The sequence below is a fragment of the Durio zibethinus genome, chromosome 28 (genome assembly GCF_047325235.1).
Source record: "Durio zibethinus cultivar Kanyao isolate XHJ-2024 chromosome 28, ASM4732523v1, whole genome shotgun sequence".
In the NCBI taxonomy this organism is placed as follows: domain Eukaryota; kingdom Viridiplantae; phylum Streptophyta; class Magnoliopsida; order Malvales; family Malvaceae; genus Durio; species Durio zibethinus.
This window is the reverse complement of record NC_143189.1, coordinates 3,994,159-4,017,317: the sequence shown is the minus strand read 5'-3', so window position 1 is coordinate 4,017,317 and position 23,159 is coordinate 3,994,159. Positions and strand designations below refer to the sequence as shown.

Here is a 23,159-nt window from a genome sequence, read left to right as displayed (position 1 = left end):
TACCAACCAAGAAAAAAATACTTGGTGCATTGGAAAAGACTTTTAGACAGTGAGGCAAGCTGGGAACCAATAGAGGACTTATGACAGTTTGAGGACCAGATCAGGTAGTACCATGCAGAGGACGCAACGAGGACGTTACACAATCAGGTGAGAGAGAATGTCACGCCCTGGGCAGGCGCACCAGGCACATCAGGCGCACCAGCACGAGGACCTGAGGTTGAGGCCCGCGCACCAGGTGCACTAGCGGGAGTTAGAGTGCAAGGCTTTGGAGGCAAGGCCAAAACACCCGCACAACCTATAGGCCAACCCGCAAGGCCAAGGTTTGGCCTGCATGATACCCGTACCACATCCAGCAGGGCCCAAGATGGGAAATACGTAAGAGGATCTTTTGAAAGATCACAAGATTAGCAAGAACCTTTTGACATATTTGGTTGACTCTTAGAATCAGGAGATAGAATCTCGATTGATTATAATCTTTGTAATTCCTTGATTTTAACCTTGATCCTAGAGATTTAACAAGTGTAGTTGTGAGCCTCAACTATAAATAGAGGGCTGTTTCACCCTCATTTGTACACCTTCATACACTTCTGTTTCAATGAATACAAAGCATATTTCAGCAAGCTATCTTATTTTTTTGTTTCTTTCAAACTTGCGCATTCAGCCCTTTCTATTGTTCTAATGCCTGCACGTTGATGTTTTAGGCTGATTTAGGCTATAATGAGGTGATTCTAAGCCTAAGGTTACACGAATTTTGAGTCTAAGATCGGAGCCCGTGACACCACACACTTGGTTAACATATGTGCTTTTAAAACCTCGATTTTAATTCTTCTTAGTGCTTCGTTCGCATCGTCTCAAGCAAGTCTCTTTACACGACCCTTTTGGTCTAAGACTCGTGCGCGGTTCGTGACATTCTTTCTCACTTGTTCTAGCAATGCCCTCATTGCTAGGGGATGTCGATCTTTCACCGCATGCTGATGCTGGATCAATGTCTGACCCTTGTCCCGATGGTTGTTGACATGCTTTTGTGGTTATCGCTTTCTTTTGCCTTGACATTATCGTGTCTGCTATCAAACCGTCTTCTTGCTAAGAGTAACTTATTTCATACTCTAATGAAAAGGGTCTAACTGATCCCTTTGGTTCGATTTATGGCTCTCCACAACCACACTCTACTGATCTTGTTAGCTTGATTGGTGGCTCTCTACGGCTACACTCTACTGATCCTCATCAAGAGCCTAAGAGGTCTGTTTTTTTTTACTCAACCAAATAGCATCGAGCCTCTTCACACTAATGAAGTTTTTAGGGTGCTGATTTTACCATTATCTTTGCCATTAGACTCCTCACAAGACTTCATAATGGCTACAAGTTTCTTTTGTTGTGGGTAATCACTGGGCCTATGTGGTCTTGAACACAAAAGGCAATTAAAGGTAATAACCTTCTTACCATTGTCCTTGTTAAGCTCTTCGACCTTTGTCGTGCGATGTCGAGGCTTTTTCTTAGCCTCATCCTTTGATGAAGAGTAATTACTTTTGCTTTCCTGACTCAAGCTGTTGTTTCTAGGTTTAGGAAACTTGGTGCACTCATACTCTACTAATGATTCGACAACCGTAATTGCCTAACTTAAGTCTTGGACCTCAAGCTTTTTCAATTTGAGTCTTACCCACAACTTTAATCCATCAAAAAAATAAAACAAGGATTCTTCTTCGCCCATGTTAGGAACTATAAGCGATAGTTTCAAGAACTCTCGACAATAGTCTCCCACTCTTTCTTTTTGAGTAAGTTGGCTAAGCTTCGCCTAAGCTTTTTCTTTCATATATATTGCCTTAAACTATCTTGTTAGTTCTCTCACAAATTGATCCTATATGGCGATTATAGTTTCCCTTTGCTGCATGCTGTTGCACCTTCGATGCCACCATAATAGGGCCACATTAGATAAATATAAGGCAACAGTGCTTACTTTGGCTTCTTTTATTGTACCAGCCATTCAAAAGTATTGCTTCATGCCCCACACGAAGTTGTCAACTTTTTTTACTGAGTAACTTCCCGCGAATGGCTTTGGCTTGGGCACTTCCACTCTAGGTCCCAAACCCTCATTTGTAACTATGACAGCTCGAAACATAGTAAACTCCCATCTAAGTTGCTCTAGCTCTTCTCATAAAGCTACTATTTGAGCTTTTAAAGCTTCATTGTGCTGCGTGATCACTTTCATCTCTCGGGTTAAGGCACCGTGCATCTCTTCTTTGAGCTCCTCTTGTGTTGAGTCAAGCTCTTGGATGAGATCCTCGGTGTCCCCTAAACGATCTCTCAAATCTCCTATGGCTAACTCGTATTTAGCCAACTTAGAGTCCATGGATGACAACATATCCTTCGAGCTAGCCTTTTTCCCATTGCCCGTAGATGGGCAGCCCTCTTGCATATCATTCATGCACTCCGTATGAGGGTCACTAGCCATTTTTTCACCCACACAACACTTTTCACAGCAAGTCAATAGCATAACCACAAGCTACCCATGCAACTGAATTGACACCAACACCAATCGTAATAAAGGTTCTAATCTCACCACAGTCAGAACCCACTCTTACACCAACTTCAATTGGAACTAGCTCTGATACCAACTGTCACATGCTGGGAGCTTAAGCCTAGTTATCGAGCGGCCTTAGACAAGAAACTACAGTTCATATGCCTAAGTAAGCCTTTAACCAACTCTTTTATGCTGTGCACTAACTGACTGTGCCGTGCACTTGTGCTAGAACTCAACCTCTTTGGAGTTTAGGAGAAAGCTAAAAAATGAAGGATTAAGGCAAGAGTAATTTATTTACTTGTTGGTGTATTTACATTTGCTCTTGGAACATAATTTTTATGTGTTCTCTTGTTGTCACCTTTCTATCTATCTCTATGTTTATGTATATGCACAAATGAGGGAGAGGCTCTCCTATTTATACTTGAGTCCCTTTGATACCTATGGCTATTATTAGTCTAAGTATATGGCCATTAAAAGCCTTCTAAAGAGTTCTAGGGTGCCCTGGCCCTAATAAGGTTGGCTAGCGTCTTTCTAGAGAGTTGCTGGTTTTAAGCACCCTGCTAAGCCCCTGGGTCTAGAAAGGTCCAGGCACTTTTGCTGAGTGCCCACACATAGGGCCTTCTAAAAGCTTCACTGGCTGATACTACAGTATTTCTGCTCATTTGCACATCTAGCCCTTCAAAGGTTCTATGCCCCCTCTTTGGCCTGGGTCTAGCTTATCTAGAGCCTTTTCAAGTTTAGTACTTGCACCACTCTTCTGGGGCTATCTAGAAACTTCCCTCGCCTAGGTGCTACACTGCCTAGCACTATGCTCGTTCCTAACCTTTCTGGAACATTTAGTGCTCGCACACCTGGCCTACCTCCAGGCCTCTCTAAACCCTTCTGTGCCTACTTGCCTAGCCTGTCTCTAAGTGGTTCTGGGCCCTTCCATGCCCGGTTGCCCACACCATATCCTGGGGTATTCAAGAACCTTCCAATGAGCAGTCTTCTTGCTAGGCACCATGCAGCTCACCTCGAACGTATTGTTGTATTCTGTTTTTGGCCTTGGCCCGTACACTTGAATAACGTATGTGCCTTTAAGGCCTCAGTTTCAATCCTTCTTAGTGTTTCACCTGCATTGTCTCGAGCAAGTCCCTTTATGTGACCCTCTTGGTCTAGGACTCGTGCGTTGTCCATGACACTTGCACTTTGTTAATTTTTAGTGCTTGAAATGCATGAGCATGATGCGTTGTGACAATCCAATGATAATATTAAAGACATCTACTTGGGTATCTTAGCTAATAATTACTGTACACCTTACAAATTAATTCGTTGTTTTTTTATATATTTAAGGGTTTATTTTGATAGATGATAAGATTAATTTTGTTGAGATTAAAAATAATAATAAAAGTGAGATTTGTTATTTTTGTAATAAAATTGAATATTTTAGTGATGAAATTAAAATTATTGATAACATATGTATTTGAATATAAAGATAAAGATGACATTAAGGTTAATTGTAATAAAAAGAAAAATATTGTTAAAAACATCAAAGTAAAAATTATATTAATAAAAATTTAAATTACGTAATATTTATAAAATTAATTAGGATTTTATTTATTTATTTATTATATAATAAATAAAATCTATTTAATATAATAAATTAATAAAATTATTTTGCATTTTTTTAAATAAAAAATAAAAAATAAAATTATAAAAATATTTTTATCTTTGTAATATAAAATGAGGGATAAAAAAAAAAAGATGAAGACTTGCGTTTTTTTACTGAAACTAAAATCATCTAGCAACAAAAATATTCAATCCTAATACTGCTTTGACATTTAAATGGATGTTTATCAATGATGGGCACAAATTTCTTTTGTAACAGTACTTTTACTAAAAGTACAATTGAATCCAAATGAAACCTAAATATAGGTATAGATTTTTCAATGATAAAATCAATTCCCACTTCTTTTTTTCAAAGTCTAAAAGAATTGCACATTTATTGGATTTTATAAGAATATATAATAACTTTTATGCTAAATATTTCTATGGTTAAATTTCGAATCAAGGTAAAAGATGAATGCTCATATGTAAACAATTCATTGGAATATCGACCAAACAAAAAATCAAAATTGATTGGATAATGATAAAACCTGGTTGGTTGAATTTCACCTTTTTGTGGACATGATATTTATTTTTTAATTGACAAAAATAGTTGGAAAATTGACTCAGCAGTCAACATTTTTTATCCGCTTTTCTAATGATTAATCGTGGGTTATCTCTTCATCAATTCATATTTTATTAGAATTAGACATTTGAAAATTATAAATTATAAAAAAATTTATTAGTGTAATATTTTTTTTAATTCGATAAGTAGTATGACAGAAAAATTTTAAGAACAAATTAAAATTTTCAAAAAAAAAATTTATATCCGCCAAAGCTTTTATTTGTGGTATGCAATCACAATTCGCGAATAAATTTATTAATAACAATTGAGCCAGCAAAGGTTTTATCCATTTTCAGCACATGGTATTTATCAATAACTGGAAAATTGACCCAGTTATCATTTTCTTTTAATGTCCAATCTTCATTTCACCTAAATTATGTGAAGAAATTATATTAATAAAAAATTAATAAATTATTACTTATATATTAATTTATTAAAATAAATATCATTATTTAATGATCAGATATAATAATAAATAATTAACTTTTTAATAATATAATAATTAATTTGAATGATTTGAAAGAAAAGATCATACAATCTTTTTTTTTAAGTTATTTTATGTTTAATAAATTTTTAATTTTTTATAATTTTATATTCAAGTTGAGTTTTTTTATTTCCATTCAATTAGTTTTGAATTATATATTTAATATAATATCAGAGTTACGATTTTTTTTTCATTATTTTTTTTTAATTTATCACGTGAAAGATTTTTTTTATATTTAATGTAGTATCAAAGTAAAAACTTTATTTTTATTTCTTTCCTAATTATCACGTAAAATGTGTTTTTTATTTTTATTTATACGTGATTGAAATTTATTAAAATAAATTATCTCATATTTAATAATTTTTTTAATTTTTTTATAATTTTATGTTCAAATTTAGTCTCTTCACCTATAGATAATTGATTAACTAATTGATTTTAGATTGATGAATAACATTCTCTTCGTAGCCACTCATACTCCACCCTACGTAGCCACTCATATTCCACCCTGAGTTTGAAAAAATTGCAATTTAGGTCGAATTTTTTTGGTGGGGTTTAAGCTTTGCAGATTGAAACCCAACTTCGTTTTTGCCTTCTATGCTTTGCATCCTACTTGCAGAAACTTTCGCATAGAAACCATCTTTTCACGTAGAATGCAGCAATAGCAATTAAGTTTTGGCTTGACCTTACCATTAAAATAATGATAAGTTGAACTTGGGTAAAGCTTCAAAGCGGTCTCAAGTTGAAGCTAACATTCCACCATCCGAAGGCAGTGCCCAGTGCTCGGAAGTCGTCCAATGTCCTGTTTGTGAAGACAGAAGGAAAAAAAACAAAAAAGAAAAAAAAGATGATTTTGAGGCTAAAGTCAGTCTTCTTCCATATGCTTGCTCTGCTTCTTATTTTTCTTCATTGGTTTCTTTTCATGCACCAAATCCAATGCCCAGGATATCACCACTGATCCCTCCGAAGGTACTCTTTCTCTCTGACTCTCCCCCTTCATGTTTTCGGTCTATGCAAAAATTCCTAGCCATGGATCTCCAGAGAAGGATCCAAATGGGGTAGTAGAGTTTCCATTGACAACTTTAAATATTGAAAAACAACAAAATTAAATTTACCTTAAACATTTTTTTCTATTTATAACATTAGTAAATTCCTCAACAGTTTATATATATATATATATATATATATATAATAATTGAACATTCAGAAAAAAATTTTGAATTCGCCAGCGATATGTCTAGTATAGGAATCAGTGGAGCAAATAAGAAACAAATGAAAGTATCAAGATCATCTATATACTATCCTATAATTAGTAAGCTTTTACAGATACTCCCTGGAAGCCTTCCATTAACTTTCTTCTTTGATATACTCCGTCATCAAAGAATTTAATTTTGTCCGTCAGTGATAATTAAGTTATCTCTCATTGATCTCTTTGTCAAAACATTTTATTAATTAATCTCCCAAAGTTAGTATAAAACTTCATAATCATTTGTATTAACGTAGTGAGAAACTATCATAATTATTCATAGTTAATTCTGTTGGTAATCTCCTAACATGTTTTTTACTTGGAACTATTGTTAATTGAAAACAGTGTGGGCATTGAACTCAATCTTCCAACAATGGAATTTACGAGCAGATTTGTGGAACAATAATGGAGATCCATGCAGTTTACTTACTCCCGCTGAAGATTTTTCTATTTTTTGTGAATCCTGCTAATAACCCAGCCATCACTTGTGATTGTTCTCTCAACAATAACACGATCTGCCACATCATTAGACTGTATGCTTGCACTCTGAGTACTCATTAGTTAATCATATTCACTGCAGTAACTTAGTTTAATATAACTGACTTATTCATTCATTGTTTGGTGATGCAGGAATATTGATAAAAACTTCCTCTCTAGTCCCTTGCCTGCATTTATTGGAAATATGTCTAGACTACAGTTTCTGTGAGTACTGAAAGATGGTCTGTAAAGCATTTCATTTATGGTAGACGTTATTTCTCTGAAAATTTTCAAATAAATCTAGCTCTGTAATTAATGATTTTCAGGCTTTAAGATCAAGTTTCCAATAAACATAATAGAAAGGCAGAAAATATATATGCTGCTGCTTTATGGTTAAACACTTCCACTTCCTAGCCTAAATGGTTTTTCATGTCACTCTCATATATGTCATTATCTTAATTCCACTCTGTTTTATGCATGACAGACAGTACTAGAATAGGAAATCATTATTTTTCCTCATTTCTAGGTATATTTTTTTCATTTTTTTACTACTACTATCTGCTAATTTCTTATATTCAAGAAGACACTATTCTTTGGATTATTTATTTATTGATTTTACTTTGTAGAAGTCAATTTCCCACAATGGTTTATCTGGACCCATTCCAAAGGAGCTTGGAAATTTTCTGGAGCTATTTATGCTGTAAGACTTGAAAAAACTCTCAATGAGTCCTTTTGTCACCATATAAAGCATCAGATAGTTCTGGTTTTTAAGAAAGCATTTACTCTTAAATGCTACCATATGCCCATGAAATGATAAATTAGTTAATGATTGGAAGGATACTGCTGCTTCTAGATGTAGTTAACTTGTACAATGTCCTTTTGTTACCGCTTACAATCTAAAGACCTAGGCCTTGCAACTCATAAAATACCCTCTCTAAATTTTTTAACACCTAACACTCTACAAGCCTCACTACCTCCAAAGCCCAAGTCACCAAAAAAATGGCACAAAAGTTAGCTTCTAGAAAACTATGTCTAAGCTTGCAACCCTAATCTCTACATACCATCTAATTGTTAGGTCCAAATGGCTCTAATTTAATTACACCAATAAAAACAAAATCAAACTATTAATCAATTATATAAGAGATAAGAATTTAATTTGATTCGATTCAACCGACCTATATTTACTGATGAGAAATCATATCCAATAGTTGTAGAGAATTATAAATATACAATCAAATCAAACATTTATAACTAATACCTATAGATCCTCTTAATCTCCTCTAATCTTATGATGTGTTTTTAACCCAAACAAACGCATACCCATGTGTATCATTTTAACACAAACAAATGCATACTCATATACACATATACATTATACCTATGTGGACCCTCTTAATCTTATCTAGTCCACTCATAAATATTCAAATATACACATCCATAATACATAAATCTCAAGTAGTCTTATGGAATGTCTACTCATAAAACTTTACAATTCTTTTTCATTTTTTTCTTATATCTAACCTTATAGAGATTTCACATATTTATAAACATATAAATTTGTCTATTAAGAATTTTTTTTTAAAAAAAATTTTTCTTCTACAAGTCAACTTGCCATCAAGTAATATCTAATTAATTCTAAACAAATCTATTATGAGATTTGAGTCATTATTCCTAATACTACTTATAATGATAAATGTCATTCATACATTTTTCTTTGACATAACTTATATGGACTAGATTTTCCCGAGACTCCTCAAAAGTGTTAGTTGCAAACTCACTTGAAAGATTTTTTCTATTCTTTCTCTTTTATGTTAAAATTGCATGATTTATCGTAATCTGCAAGTATACACATGGTAAAATACAAATGCATTTTTAAAATTTCAGCAAAAATGTTTTATGTGAATCTATGTCATCACCAAGGGAAGAATTAATTTTTTGCTGAGATAGCTACCATATCAGCAGTGCAACATCGTAATCTTGTCAAAATGTACGGCTGTTGCATTGAAGGAAATAGGCATCTCCTTGTTTACGAGTATCTTGAGAACAAAAGCCTTGATCAGGCGCTCTTTTTTATGAGAACATTCTGTAATCATTTCATGCTTTCTATTCTTTGTTACAAATTATTATTTTACAAAGAAAAAAAATAAAAGAATGGATTTGAATGGTATGATAATATGTGCAAGATTTATTTTCTCTTGTTCAGTATTTTGACAGGAAAATGCAATACATGTGCAGTCAAATTTATTTCTTTGTTGATTAATGAATAACTTTATGAGGTTGCTTGCGCTATAAATGCAGGAGATAATGACTTGCATCTTGATTGGCCAACTTGCTTCAATATCTGTTTGTCAACTGCAAGAGGGCTAGCTTTTCTTCACGAGGAGTCTAGGCCAAGGATTGTCCATAGAAACATAAAGGCAAGCAATATTGTGCTTGATACAGAGCTGTATCCAAGAATATCTGATTTTGGATTGTCAAAGCTTTATGACGACAAGAAAACACATGTAGGCCTGTCAACCTTTTGTTGATGAGCTTCTGTACCCAAGTAGCTAGATTTAGGAGTTTTCTCAATAAACATTATTAACCAATGTAATTTAATTATCTTGAAGAAGCTACCTGGCACCTGAGTATGCAATGCGTGGGCGTCTCACTGAGAAAGCTGATGTTTTTGGCTTTGGTGTTGTTGCTTTGTAGATTCTCAGTGGTAGACCAAACTCTGATAATAGCTTGGAGGATGACGATCTATTTTCTCCAATGGGTGAGTATTAGGAAATCTTGTTCATGTCTAGTACTCATTGTGGAAATATAATTCATGATGCATGAGATTTATTTCTACAATGTTTCCAGGCATGGGTTTTTTTGAAAATAACCAAAGGTCGGATCTGTTGATCCGAGTTTGGTTGAGTTTGATGAAAATGAAGCTCTCCGAGTGGTGAGAGTGGCACTTCTGTGCACTCAGGGATCACCAACGATGCGGCCGCCCATGTAGTTGCTCTGCTTGCAGGAGATATTGAAGTAAGCGGTGTCATAACAAGACCAAGCTATCTAACTGACTGGGATTTTAAGGATTTAACAGGCAGCTTTGTGACAGAAGATACACACACATCCACTATATCTGATAATAATGACAACAATAGTAAGAAAAGAATTAACCCAGGGGCAGCACCAATTCTTTCTCCAGTAAATGTCACAGTATTCAGTGACATTATTGAAGGAAGGTGAGAGGTGTATGTCCTTGCTGCTATGTCATCAAGACAGAACTGAAATTCTTTTAATAACATTGTTTTTTGAATTGGAATTTGCTATGAAGTTCATTACAATCATCATGATCAGGAATATTTGCTAGGACCAATTTCTTCCTGGTATAGTCGGTTGCAAAAGTAAACAGATTGAGACCAAAAAATTAAGTGAAGATGCGAAACTGAACCCTTTTTTTTTTTTCTTTTGTGTTGCAAAACCTGCATTAATTTTGTGCAAGTTGTTTGGCTGATGTGAAACATAGTGTCCACCCATTTTCCTTTCCACTCTAGGGGAAGGACAGGGAAGCAACAGGTGGATAGAAAATGACAACATGACTAATTAAAACACAAACATCAAAAGGAATTCAGAACGTGCTGCCAACCAAAGCGATAAAGATTTTGGAAGGGAAAACTAGAAAATTAAGCCCACTAGTTGACGAGGTAAAAGTCAAGCCGAAAACCTCCACAAAGTTCAGACAAGCAAGAAGTACTTGGAGCTCACAGTTTCCCAAAGATAGACATTCATGATTTACGACGAAAGACAGAATTAGTCCCTCTGTGTTTGGTCTCTCTCCATGTGATGAGCATTAGCATATAGCAGAAGTTAGATGGATACCCTTTGCTCCAAAGAAACCCAAGTCAGATTTTAAACAACTTTTTTCCAAAATATTCCCGGAAGAGAGAAGTCTGAAAAATGGGATATGTGTTGATAGTTTCACTTCCCACGGTGGTTTTCTTTATCTTGTTATGCTTTGGTTGCTATGTAATGGGAAGGAACAAAGGGCAACAAGAAGGGCGTGCAATGGCTGGCTCTAGAACTTGGCATTAATCCTCAGCCACCCACAATGGTTGCAGTTGCAGATGGTGTTATGGCCACAAGCACTTCTCCACCAGCCCCTCCTTATCAATATCCTGCCCTTGGTGAGGTTGCTACGCTCAAAGGTTTTTTTTAAAATTTTTTCACTAAACTACTTTCATCGTGTACAATAAATGTCGTGAACGGCAGGATTCGAACCTGCGCGGGCAGAGCCCACATGATTTCTAGTCATGCCCGATAACCACTCCGGCACGTCCACAACTTTCTGTGGGTTGTCAAAATAACCTTTTTTCTAAACAAAACAAGAAGAGTATTGCTTGCCAAAATAGCAAGGTGGCATTTTGAATTGTTTTACCATTAAAACTAAATTTTATTTAGTTAGCTTGTGAAGTCAAAATTATACTCTAAAAAATTAAATCATTTGCTTGTTTTTTCAAACTATTCAAAACATTGAAAATTTGAGACATGAAAGTTCATTAAATAAAGATGAATATATGATTTTTTGCACCAACAAAATGTTAGCTTAATTGATAAAAATTATTTTTTTTAACATAAAAGATTTGAATTTGAGTTCAGTCGATAATATTTTATTTAAGTTATCTCAAATATATAATTTAAAATTATTATTTTTAGATTATCAAATATAAATATTTTATATTAACTCGAGGATTATGTTTTATATATATATTTATATCGATTTTATTTAAATGATTGCACAATAGTAGCCCTTGTCACCTACAATTTTTGGTAAATTTATGGGCTTTTTTTTAAGTATAAATGGGATTCTAATCTCAAGATAAAAAAATATAATTATTAAAATTAAAATTTCAAATCAATTAAATATTAATTTTTAAACATAATTCGTAAAATAACTTTGATTGAAGTACTGCTTGTACAAAATTGAGCATTACTAGAGAAGTACTTTCATTGGTGGACAAAGCATAATACTGAACTACTTCTAAGAAACATCCTAGGAGAATCATATGCCGAGTCACCCTTACTTTCTCAACCGGCAATGCTAACTGTCTACATTGGATATGGATTGGATCTCTGCTGAGGCCCACCAAAAAAGTAGCCGTTAGAGGCTTGACCGTTGAGCTGGAGACCGTTCGCAAAGCAAGCACATTTTAAAAACCCCTTTGTCACCTCTTTCCACTGTGTCCTGGATAGAACCTGAAACCCAAAACCTGTTTATATATATTCTCCCCCATATCCTCTTTCAGACAGCAAAAGAAACAGGGATTCACAAACACACAGAAATCTTGGGAAGAAGTGAAAATGGGTTTGGTTGTAGTCATCTCTCTGCCACTGATTTTCTTCTGCATATTACTTGGTGTTGGATGTTACTTCCTGGGAAGAGCTAGAGGGAGACAAGATCTCCGTACCAACCCTCAGATTTACGGGGTACCAGCTCCACCGCCTGGTGCAACAACCTCTTTCCCATCTCCTCCTCCTCCGCCACACACCAAGCCCGACAACTTGGCCAATGTTTGATAGGGGAATCTCAGACTTGAAGCTACTCTAAGGTCCAAGATTTGATTTCATATCTGGGTTTCTTTTAGAAAATTTTTTTCACATATCTCTACTTTTTGGGTGTAGAGAAAGGTTGATTGTTTGTGGTATTGATGCTTATACTTCTGTGAAATTGAGATATATTGTGTTGGTGCATATTGGCTGAAATATTAATCAATAATATTTGTAGCATGTCTATTTTCTGATGTATAATTTAGTTTAAACTTTTGAAGTGAATTTTCTTTTGCTTAACGCAGTTTAATCCAGTCATTTTGATAATGCCTGCAAATAAGAAATCAAATAAATTAACATTAGCTAATGGATTTTTTCTTTTTTATTTGAGATTGTCAGAATTTGAACTCTAATAACTTAAACATTCCATTTCATGTACAAAGAAGAGTCACAGAGAGATAGGATGACACTGAAAAATACTGATGTTTGTGTATTCGGTATTCCTACAAGGACTAAAATCTGCAAAACCTCCAAACCAAAAGTAAAACTGTATTATATGTGAGAAAAACCTAAAAACTTCAAAATCTAATTAGAAGCAGTGGTAAAAAAAATCAGGCAGTTAGTTCGATTATTAACTATTTGCGGCTTGCATCAATTGGTATACCGGACAGCAAGGCTAAGCGCAATTGCCAACCTGTCTCTGCTCAAGAATATCAACTTCTTTAAAACTTTGTGCTATGATTTAAACTCTATAAACCATTCCTACTTCGATCAGAGAGGTATGTGGAACCCCAAGTGCTGTGGCTGGACGCCTACAGTTCTGTCTCAAGAACCCGTAAAAAACGTTTATGACAAACTTCTTCAAGTAGGAAGATGTTTCACTCGCCAAAACACAAGTGCTACCCATCATGTATGCCAGACCAGATTCCCTTGCCTCTGTGAGATCCTCCAATTCCTTGCTACGCCCAACACCACGAAATCTCACTTTTTTCTTGCTAGATCCAGTACTGACTACATTCTCAAGCATCAAAGCAGCTACATCCTCTGGTGGACTCGATTGCTGCTGATTCAGGGCAAATTCCCGTTCAAAGACTCGAAGTTCACCATCATCACTGCAACACTGTAAAAAATCTGCCATGGTTTCAACCAGATGACTCTCAAAATCATGACTATCCTTCCTTTGATCCTTGTAACCGTATCTAACAACACATTGAAAGAGACAGAACTCTGGTGGGCCAATGCGACTGATAACAAATCGCTGATTGGCAGGAACTTTTGGAACTGTAAGAGTTTGAAGAGTAACAAATATAAGGATACGATGAAAGGCAGGAAAGTTTGTGACAAAATGGGCAAACATTGGTGGAACCCCCGTGGCCACATTTGAGTAGATTAGTCCAATTCCAGGAACACGATTTATTCCAAGGTTTGGGCCCACTCTTAGAAGCATGTCCAAGCAAACCCTGTTGTGCGACTCATAAGCCTGTTTCTTTACAGTCCCATAGTGCCATACGCACATCGTAGACAGAACTATTAGGGAGAAAATCAGAGGGAACCAACCCCCTTTAGGAACTTTTGCAAGGCATGCAGAGAAGTAAAAAAACTCCAGAGATCCGAAAACAACAAGAAAAGCTAGAGCTCCCAAAATATTCCTCTTCCAAACCATAACAATAACCAGAAACATCAAGCAGGTGGTAACCAACATTACAGTAATCACCGCAAGACCTAAAAAATGAATAGCAACAAGTCAAGGTCGAATGTGAGTAAGCTGCAGGGAGAAGAGAGGGATAAGAGAGAAAGCATTCAAGATTGTACCATATGCATTGCCTATTGTGTCAGTATCCCTATAGCTAGCCACAACAGCAAGGCATAAAACCATCAAGATCCAATTCACCTCTGGTATGTAGATCTGTCCGTGTATGTGATTTGATGTATGTACCACCTTGACACGTGGGAAGCACTTCAAAGCCCTACACTGGCTGATTATTGAGAAAGTAGCAGAAATAATTGCTTGACTCGCAACAGCTGTTGCAAGGGTTGCAATGATAAACACTGGCCAGAATACAACCTCTGCATAGAAAAGAGGAAATTTGCCATGGGATTATGCACTCAAGCCCAATGTACTATATCTGATAATAATGGAAAAAAGTATCTCTTATTTTCACCCTTACTAGTATCATTAACATTCTTCTATGCCAGCAAAACAATTAAAAAGCAATAGTATCATTAACAATAAAATGTAGAATTATTTGATTGGAGCAGATATTTAAAGATTTAATCAATCCAGACTTCTTTTTTTTTTTTTGGCTCAGCAGTAGACCAGACTTAAACATTTACCCTTTAAACTCATCCAAAAGGCTTACATATAATAAACATTTACAATTGTTCTTACTAATCTATATGGATGACATGTTTTTGTTGCGACCAAACACAGTACACACCAAAACCACTCTTTACTTATAGAGCAATATTATGGAGCATTCTCCAATGAAATATTACAAGAGTCATTCATTTGATTTACCAGGGATTGATTTATAGAAGCTTCTCTGAAGGTCCTCTTTGTGCTTGGAGAGATAGGCAGCCTCTCCCATATATGCCAAAATTAAGCAGGGGTATACAACAACAGTAAATGCAATCTGTTCATCAGAAACATATGTTAATAGAAATCAAGAAAGCAGATCAGTTAAAGTCATGCTTTCACATAAGAAATACGCAAATCTCCTATACAATCGACCAACAGAAAAAGATAGGAAACAGAGAAATATAAAGACACATTCATTAAGACATTTACAATTTTTAAAACAAGGAACTAGATAGGAACCGATCATAGCATGCATTTGATAATTGCTCATTCCTTTCCAAATTATTCAAACTTCGTACAAGCACAGGTAAGAACTTACCCGGATTGAAAGCTGCGAAAAATGACCAAGATCAGCAAACATGGCCTCTGCACCTGATAAATTGAAGAACGAAAATTCATTATTCTAATCATCATTACCTTAAATTAAATGGGTTTAGCAACAGAGGTAACAGTCAAACCTGTAATGCAAAGAACAACTCCTCCAAGAGAACTCCATCCATCTCTTCCAGCCTTTTTGAAAAAATTATACGTGTAATATGGTGACAGAGCACTTATTACATGTGGGTTCCAGTGTATTATGTTGTAAATGCCAATGACACTAATGCAAAAGAGCCATGCTAACAAAATAGGAGCAAAAAGAAATCCAACCCTACGAGTCCCAAAATGCTGAAGTGCGAACAGCCCCACCAAAACCACACATGCAATCAATGCAGTATAGGCTGCATGAGAGAAGCTAAATTAAGGATGTGCCAATGTGCATAAATAATATTGATCAAAGATGAAAATACTAGCTTCATTCAAAAGGGAGTTATGGAAACTCCTGTCCAAATGTAATACACAAAAAGCTTTCCTGCAAATTTCCATCTAGTAACAGGAAGAATGCAGGTGGGCATGGTAAATGTATCAGTAATAAGGAGCAACTTGAGTGACTCTGAATCAATAGAATTCTACACTCTAGAGAGAGAGAGAGAAAACGCTAGTTTGACTTACTCTCAGAGAGGCCAGTAGCCTTAATTTTGATGCCATTGATTGCAGAAAGAACTGTATAAAGAATGCAACTCATTAGTAAATGCAGGGGGCGACCATGAAGGAGAGGAAAAAAATTAGCTGATGAAGTAACAGATGCAACTTTTGTGATTAGTAAGTGCAACTAACAATCATATGCAATTTCATAGGGTTCATCTGCAAAGCAACAACAAAAGGCTCTGCAAATATCGAATTTCCAGATTCATCCCTCTGAAAAGAATAAAGGTAATCAAATTCCAAGTCATCTAAAAAGAAAGATAATACCAGACATAGATGGGGTTAGGATGCCATCACCAATAACCATGCTAGTCCCCAGGAGCACAACCAGAAGCAACACAAGCCGAGAACTATGATGCTTATCAAGGAACTTTTTTAAAATAGAACTAGCTACAGTCTCCTTCCTGTTTAGTCCAGAGTTGTAGGCAGATATGTCATCATCAGGTGCATCAGAAGCACTCAAAAGACCCAGCTTTGCACGCCGGCAAAGCAATGAATATAAAGCAAAGGTTCCACCTGCAGGAATGAGGCCTCCTTCAGGAAATCCTTATAAAGTGCAGACGTATTTTTCTCAATAAACAAGGTGATAAAATATGCAGGTCTTTGAAAGCACCTTCACCATCATCATCTGCCCCTAAAACAAATATAATATACTTGCATAGAGGGATTAGAGTCAAAGTCCAGAAAACCAAAGACAGTACCCCTAGAATTTCATCATCTTCCTCATGAAGTCTCAACCTTCCCGAAAATGTGCTTTTGTAAACGTAGATTGGTGAAGTGCTCAGGTCACCATATACAACACCAAAACTCTGATAAGCGAGAGACAAAGTAGTCTTGTAAAATTTCTGCATGTAAAACAAGCATCAAACATATTAGAATTTCTCATTCATTATCAAAATTCTTTCTTACACATAATAAAATAAGCAAAAATGCTATGCTATAATTTCTAAACATCTTCAATAAATGGAACACAGGAAAAGAAAAAAAGCATGTTCAACAATTTACGTGCAAGAAAAAGAAAAAGCAAATTACAAACTTTAACTAATTTTGAAACTCCAAATTTTTCAAAGAAATTAAATATTTGTTTAAAACATAATATTAAAAGCTATCAGGAAATTAATAGAACGAATGTACAAGCAAAACCAAATTCAATAAAATATGAATGAAAAAAATAAATTCAAAACTTAACGTAAGCTCAGACAACTTGTCACATTTACTTCACTTTGAATAAACCTATACGAAAAATATTATCAACAACATTAACAAAATCAACATTCCTACGGTTTTCTTTCACATTTTCTCAGCAAACAAACAAAACCCAAAACTAACAAACATTTGAAAACAACAACAACAACAACTAAAAAACAAAAAACAAAAAAAAAAAAAAACAGAAGTACCCAGATGAACAAAAGAACAAATACAAACATCAAAATCCCAAAAATCTAAAATTTAAAACAATAAAAAAAATAAAAGCGCTACCAGCCGAGACTCCCAGGTCACGGACCCGGCTTCCGGATCCATACAACAGTCTTCTTTCTTTCTACTAAGCAAAAACAGAGCCAAACTAGGTATTGAAAACGAAATCGTAAATTCCAACTAAAATTTAAGAAAAGGGCTTTAAGAAATCCAAAAAGAGTGTGTAAAAGAGAAGAGAAGCAGAGACAGTTGTAAAATAGTGTGTTTTTCCTTTTTTGGTTCTTTATGAGAGAAAGAGAAGATAAATAGTAAGTTGGATTTAGAGGCAGACGGTTAAAAATATTTTTAAAAGAACGTGTCAAATAAGGAACAGAGACTTGCTTTTAACAACGCTGACAAAAAAAACAAAACAAAAAAATTAAGAAAAAAAATTTGTTTGATTATACCCGTAACCCGTTTAAGTATAATAAAAGCACCAAAATTAAAATTAAATAATTATTTAAATTTTTATTATTTTATTATAATTAATTAAAAATTTATTTTATTTTATTGTTTTTATTGAATGGAAATTAATTAATTGTTAACATCCATTTCTATCATCCAACTGTATAAAAATAAATATTTAAAAATTTAATTTGATAAAATTAAATGTTTGAATACTCATAATAAAATTTTTAATAGATATGAAAATGTAGCAATCATCCCATTATTGAAAATGTTTATGGGAATATTTTACATAATACTTTGAGAATTTCTCGACCAACAGATAAAATTTTTTATTAAATATATTAATAATAAAATTTTTAGATTCCACAAATAAAGTTTGAAATATGATACATTCTTTTAAGATATATTTAAAATAATTAAAAATTTTCAATAATAATATCTCATGATCCATTTTTCAGCATTTATTTTCTTTTTTCCATCCTTTTATATTTGGATGGGAAAGAAAAAAAAAATTGACATGATTGGCATTTGGGAATACAAGTTTGAGTCATTATTTATTAAAAATAAAGTATTTATTGCATTATGAAACTTGATATAGATCAGGTCATGGCCATGGGTTTTTTTTTTGTTTTTTGTAAATATTTAGTTATAATAAGAGTTCCATAAGGTTATTTGAGAAGTTTGAGTTATGCATATGTTTCATAAAATTAATAATTCTACTATTTTTATTATTTTTTTAATTCTTAATCTACATTTAACCCTTTAATCATTATCTATTTTATTCATATAGAAAGAATATTATGTATCGTTTATTTTTTCTCTAAAAAATTTTTTTATGTATCTAAATTTTCTTAAATTAATAATAACGAAAATCTATTCGATATGTTTATTATTTGAATTAATACTTGATTAATTATTAATTTTCAGTATTTGTCTTAAACAAGAGCTACATTAACAAATCAAACTCAAGCCTAATTCCTAATAAATTTGAACCGTACAAATTATCTAAGTTGCCTAACATATTTATTTGCTTCCTTTTTTTAAGGGGATAACCTTATCCCTATATATTTCAATGATTTTATCGTTATTCCAAAATTTAGCTAAAAATTTATAATCACATTTATTTTTTAGATTTAATAATATAAAATATGTTATAAATATAATATAAAAATATAAAAAAAATACGATTTAAAATTTTAAGAATTATTATATATTATTTTAATAAAATAAAAAATATACATTTATATATTTTTATGTTGACAATAATTATAATATATAATTTTAACGTAAATTATGATATAAATATATAAATTTTAATATTTTATATGATATAAATATAAAAATTATTAAATTTATTTATTTTATTTTACATTTTATTGAGTGATTTGATTGGTGATGGACTTTCCGAATTAATTAAGAAATGATTGAAATTTTGGGTTGGACTATGCCCTAAAAAATACACCAACTTGAATTTAAATAATTCAAAATTCTTGTGGCTTTTCTATTCGACTTTGGGATGGCATCTATGCTATTTTTGTTTGGAAATAGAATGACTTTATAGTTTATGTAATGGGCAAAAAACAAAAACGAAAAAAAAATTTGTATTTATGCTTTTAACTTTGTATGGAAATGCTTATGACGGCATTTCTTTATGGTTAAAACAAATTAGGTTCCGTTGGTATTAGAAAATTTTTATGCAAAGTTTGATATGATTTGTCGAGTCTAATAAATTTAAAATTTTTTTAAATAAATATTAAAATATAAATAATCGTTGATATATAAGGTATTTTAAATTTAATGACATATATTTATATATCATGTAATTAAAATTAAATAATGGTGAGATATATAAATTAATTAAGAAATTTTAAATGTTGTGACTAATAATAATTAAGAAAGTGTTGAGAGTGCAAGAGTGGCAACCTAAAAGGGTAAGTAGCTTGATAAAAGAGGTGATGCATTAACCTTTTAATAGCAACAATTAAGAAAAAAGGAAAATTATGATGAGGCCCACATTTCGTACTTAATTTGAAAAAAAGGAAAGGAATCTTGAACTAAATAATTCAAAGAGTTCCTATAAAAGCAAGTGAAGAAAAAGGAAGTACTTTTTCCGAGTGCCCTTTTTTTTTTGGCATTAAACTTGGGATTTCGTATGCGAAAATCATGCCATTATTTTATTATTATTATTGGGGTCTAAAAATGTTATGATTTTATTTGTAACGTATAAGACTTGAATCTCACATTGAAAATATGAAATTTTTATGAGATTTATATGGATTTAGACTTTTTTCATATTAATATCTAGTTTTTCTGATGTGATTCTATCATAAAAATTGATATATTTTTAATATATTAATTTTTGTTCATTTTTAAATGAAATTCGTAATTCTCATTTATTACTCCAAATATGTGGTTTAAATTTGATTTTTTTTTCTTTTCTTGTGGTAGTGTGCTTGCTTGCACAATATATATATATATTTTTTAGTTAGTCAACTTCCAAATTAATACGATACATACATTGTTTTATCGAAATTATACATTCAAAATTAACACCAATAAAAAGTGTCGATAAAATTAAAATCTAAAATTACTTACGTCGAAGTCGGACCAACATGATCTATTTTCTATGTTTAAGAATCACCACTCTTGACCAACCATTACTACACGTTTATTCCCCATTCCTAATAGAATATTCTATAAATTATTATCGTATTTGACATTTTCAATTATTTAGATTATGGTACCTTCGGTTCGTTGTGATCTTATATTGGTTGCTAAAGTTCATAAAAATAAAATTATATTTTACAAGACGTCCTTATTAATTAATGTCAATTTCGTGAAATAATCAGTATTTATGTTACCATTAAATATTCTACTTTCTAGATAAGCTATGGCGACAGCATGAAATACTTGTAATATTTTATATCAAACCAAAGCAAAATAAAATATCTTCCTTGTTTGACTGGGAAAAGGAAAAAAGACTTCTTGCTTTTGTTAATAATTTATGAATTATTATTAAATTTAATAATTTAAAATATGATATAATAATATTATATAAATATAAATATAAAATATAAAAATTATGTAATTTAAAATTTTAATAATTATTATATATAAATTTAATAAAATTAAAAAATTATATTTTATATTTTATGTCGATAAAAATTATAACATATAATTTTTATATAAATATAATATAAATATATGAATTTTAATATTTTATATAATTTAAAATTATGAATATACAAATTATCAGATCTAATTATTATTTTTATATATTAATGATAGAATTAATAAATTATTTTTTATATGATTTTTTAATCTATTATTGAATCTGTATTTAATAATTGTTTGATTGAAAAAGATAAAAAGATAAAATTAGTGAATTATAATGTACTTAAATGCGTCACATCAAAATTAATGGAGTTGAATTTGGAAATAGTGGGAACTGTGGGAACTGAAAGTACATGATACCAAACACTATTGACTTTTAAATGATACTATTGGAGAAGTCGTTATCTTTCATGTAAAACTATTGTTTCTTTTGGATGTTGCAATTGTTCCCGTAAAATGATATGAACCAAAATATTTAACTATAATCACATAGTTGAAGATGGAATCAATTATAGATAAGTATTGAAAAGGGTATTTGAATTATATTTAATTAATTTGCAATATCATGTATTGAAAAGTAGTGGAAAGAAAATTTAGATATGATTATTTTCGTAATAAAGTAAAGGTAATTTTTATATGTTATAAGTGTTTAGATTTGATGATTCGTATATTTATATTATATAAATTATTAAAATTTATATATTTATATCATGTTTTATATAAAAATTATATATTATAATTCATTTTGATAAAAAAATATGAAATATATATTTATTTTATTAAATTTTTATATAATTATTGTTAAATTTTAAAATTATATTTTATATTTGTATTATATTCATGTTATGTCATTATGTCATATTTTAGATTATTAAATTTGAAAAACATGATCAACTATTTTAAAATGATAATAAATACCAATAATCATTAATATATTGATAAAATATTAAAATTTTAATTATAACTATCATAATTTAACTTTTGATAATATTTATATATATAATATAATGAAAATATGTATCTCCCTTGCTTATTTTTTATAAAAAAAAGACTATGATGGGAAAATAATAAAAAATAACATATGATAAATTTTGAGTCCTATACTCATTATATATAAAATTTAAAAAATTAATTATTCAAATAAATTAAATTAAATTTCGTATTCATCCCTCCCGTTTTAAGCCAAAGCTTTAAATAGTTATAAATCTAATTTTGAAATAAACTCATTTTCGTTGATTTGGGCTCACTGTCTCAAAATTTAAAAGCTCAATATTAAACTTTTAGGCATATTTAAAGCCTAATGTGAACTTGCATACTTGATTATTGCTTACCAAATTATTATTGATATTGATAATTTAAAATATGATATAATAATATAATATAAAAAATGATATGAATAAAAGATATAAAAATAACATGATTTAAAATAAAAAAAATTAGAAAATAAATTTAATAAAATTAAAAAATTATATTATACATTTTTGTATCGACATGAATCGTGATACATAATTTTTATATAAAACATGATATAAATATAATATTTCATACAATATAATGATATAAATTATTAGGTTATCAACACAATATTAATTATCATTTCCACTTAAAAAATCATGTTTTTTTCCTATAATTCATAATTGCTGTTCATTATGAATTACTAATATATTTTTTATAATACCATTAAAGAATCTTTAAATTTTACTTTATCTTAATTCCTTTTCTAGTTGATATTTTATTTTAACTGAAGCTTGAGACGATATCACAAGCTTCGGTGAAAGAAATTTCTCGATGTCTATATTGTATTACACCCTTTGTGATAATCATAGAATTATTTTCTATTTTTAATATTTTAATTGATTTTTAAATAATGATAATAATCTCTTAAAGAGTAAACATTGAGCTATATATATATATATTTTCTTTAATATTCCTAAATGTGAGGGAGAAAAAATGAATAGGGTTTTGGTGATATTTTTGTTCATCTAAATTTACGGTAAGGGCAATGATGCGAAGCTTTTGTTACAAAGATATAATTCTATAATTTTTTTTTTTGTTTTAAATTTGACTCAATCCACTGATTTATTTTCTGGAAGAGTATATTTATATATATTTTTTGAAATTCTTAATTTA

At 31.6% G+C, this 23,159-nt stretch overlaps 2 protein-coding genes, 1 long non-coding RNA gene and 1 other non-coding gene across 8 annotated transcripts; 2 read left to right on the top strand and 2 right to left on the bottom strand.

Annotated features, from left to right (window-relative positions):
• Positions 1-5,659: 5,659 nt before the first annotated feature.
• LOC111280557 (uncharacterized) lies at positions 5,660-10,851 on the top strand. 5 transcript variants are annotated; one of them, XR_016335088.1, is made up of 7 exons: positions 5,660-6,177; positions 6,800-6,987; positions 7,085-7,156; positions 7,558-7,631; positions 9,230-9,435; positions 9,626-9,689; positions 9,779-10,851. It is a non-coding gene; the product is annotated as an uncharacterized LOC111280557 (long non-coding RNA). The 5 variants fall into 5 exon arrangements; XR_016335087.1 differs by having other exon boundaries at positions 9,541-10,851; XR_016335086.1 differs by having other exon boundaries at positions 9,230-9,689.
• Positions 10,852-11,164: 313 nt separating this feature from the next.
• Positions 11,165-11,246, bottom strand: TRNAS-AGA (transfer RNA serine (anticodon AGA)). Its single transcript has one exon. It is a non-coding gene; the product is annotated as a tRNA-Ser (tRNA).
• A 908-nt stretch (positions 11,247-12,154) lies between these two features.
• Positions 12,155-12,721, top strand: LOC111280498 (uncharacterized). Its single transcript, XM_022867961.2, has one exon. The coding sequence runs from the start codon at positions 12,266-12,268 to the stop codon at positions 12,479-12,481; it is 216 nt and encodes a 71-aa protein (XP_022723696.1). The 5' UTR covers positions 12,155-12,265; the 3' UTR covers positions 12,482-12,721.
• Positions 12,722-12,915: 194 nt separating this feature from the next.
• On the bottom strand, positions 12,916-17,825 carry LOC111280497 (putative potassium transporter 13). Its single transcript, XM_022867960.2, has 9 exons — positions 17,532-17,825; positions 16,666-16,897; positions 16,320-16,568; positions 16,020-16,070; positions 15,488-15,748; positions 15,349-15,401; positions 14,970-15,084; positions 14,264-14,518; positions 12,916-14,173 (listed from the first exon to the last, which is right to left on the bottom strand). The coding sequence occupies exons 1-9, from the start codon at positions 17,571-17,573 to the stop codon at positions 13,194-13,196; spliced, it is 2,238 nt and encodes a 745-aa protein (XP_022723695.2). The 5' UTR covers positions 17,574-17,825; the 3' UTR covers positions 12,916-13,193.
• Positions 17,826-23,159: the final 5,334 nt, after the last annotated feature.

What these genes read in the sequence shown, in the direction of transcription:
- LOC111280497 (XM_022867960.2), bottom strand. Translation starts at nt 17,573, where the DNA reads ATGGATCCGGAAGCCGGGTCCGTGACCTGGGAGTCTCGGCTG. An exon ending in TGACCTGGGAGTCTCGGCTG is followed by an intron (nt 16,898 to 17,531) that starts GTAGCGCTTTTA and finishes TTTTACATGCAG; the next exon opens with AAATTTTACAAGACTACTTT. An exon ending in CACAATAGGCAATGCATATG is followed by an intron (nt 14,174 to 14,263) that starts GTACAATCTTGA and finishes TTCATTTTTTAG; the next exon opens with GTCTTGCGGTGATTACTGTA.
- LOC111280498 (XM_022867961.2), top strand. Translation starts at nt 12,266, where the DNA reads ATGGGTTTGGTTGTAGTCATCTCTCTGCCACTGATTTTCTTCTGCATA.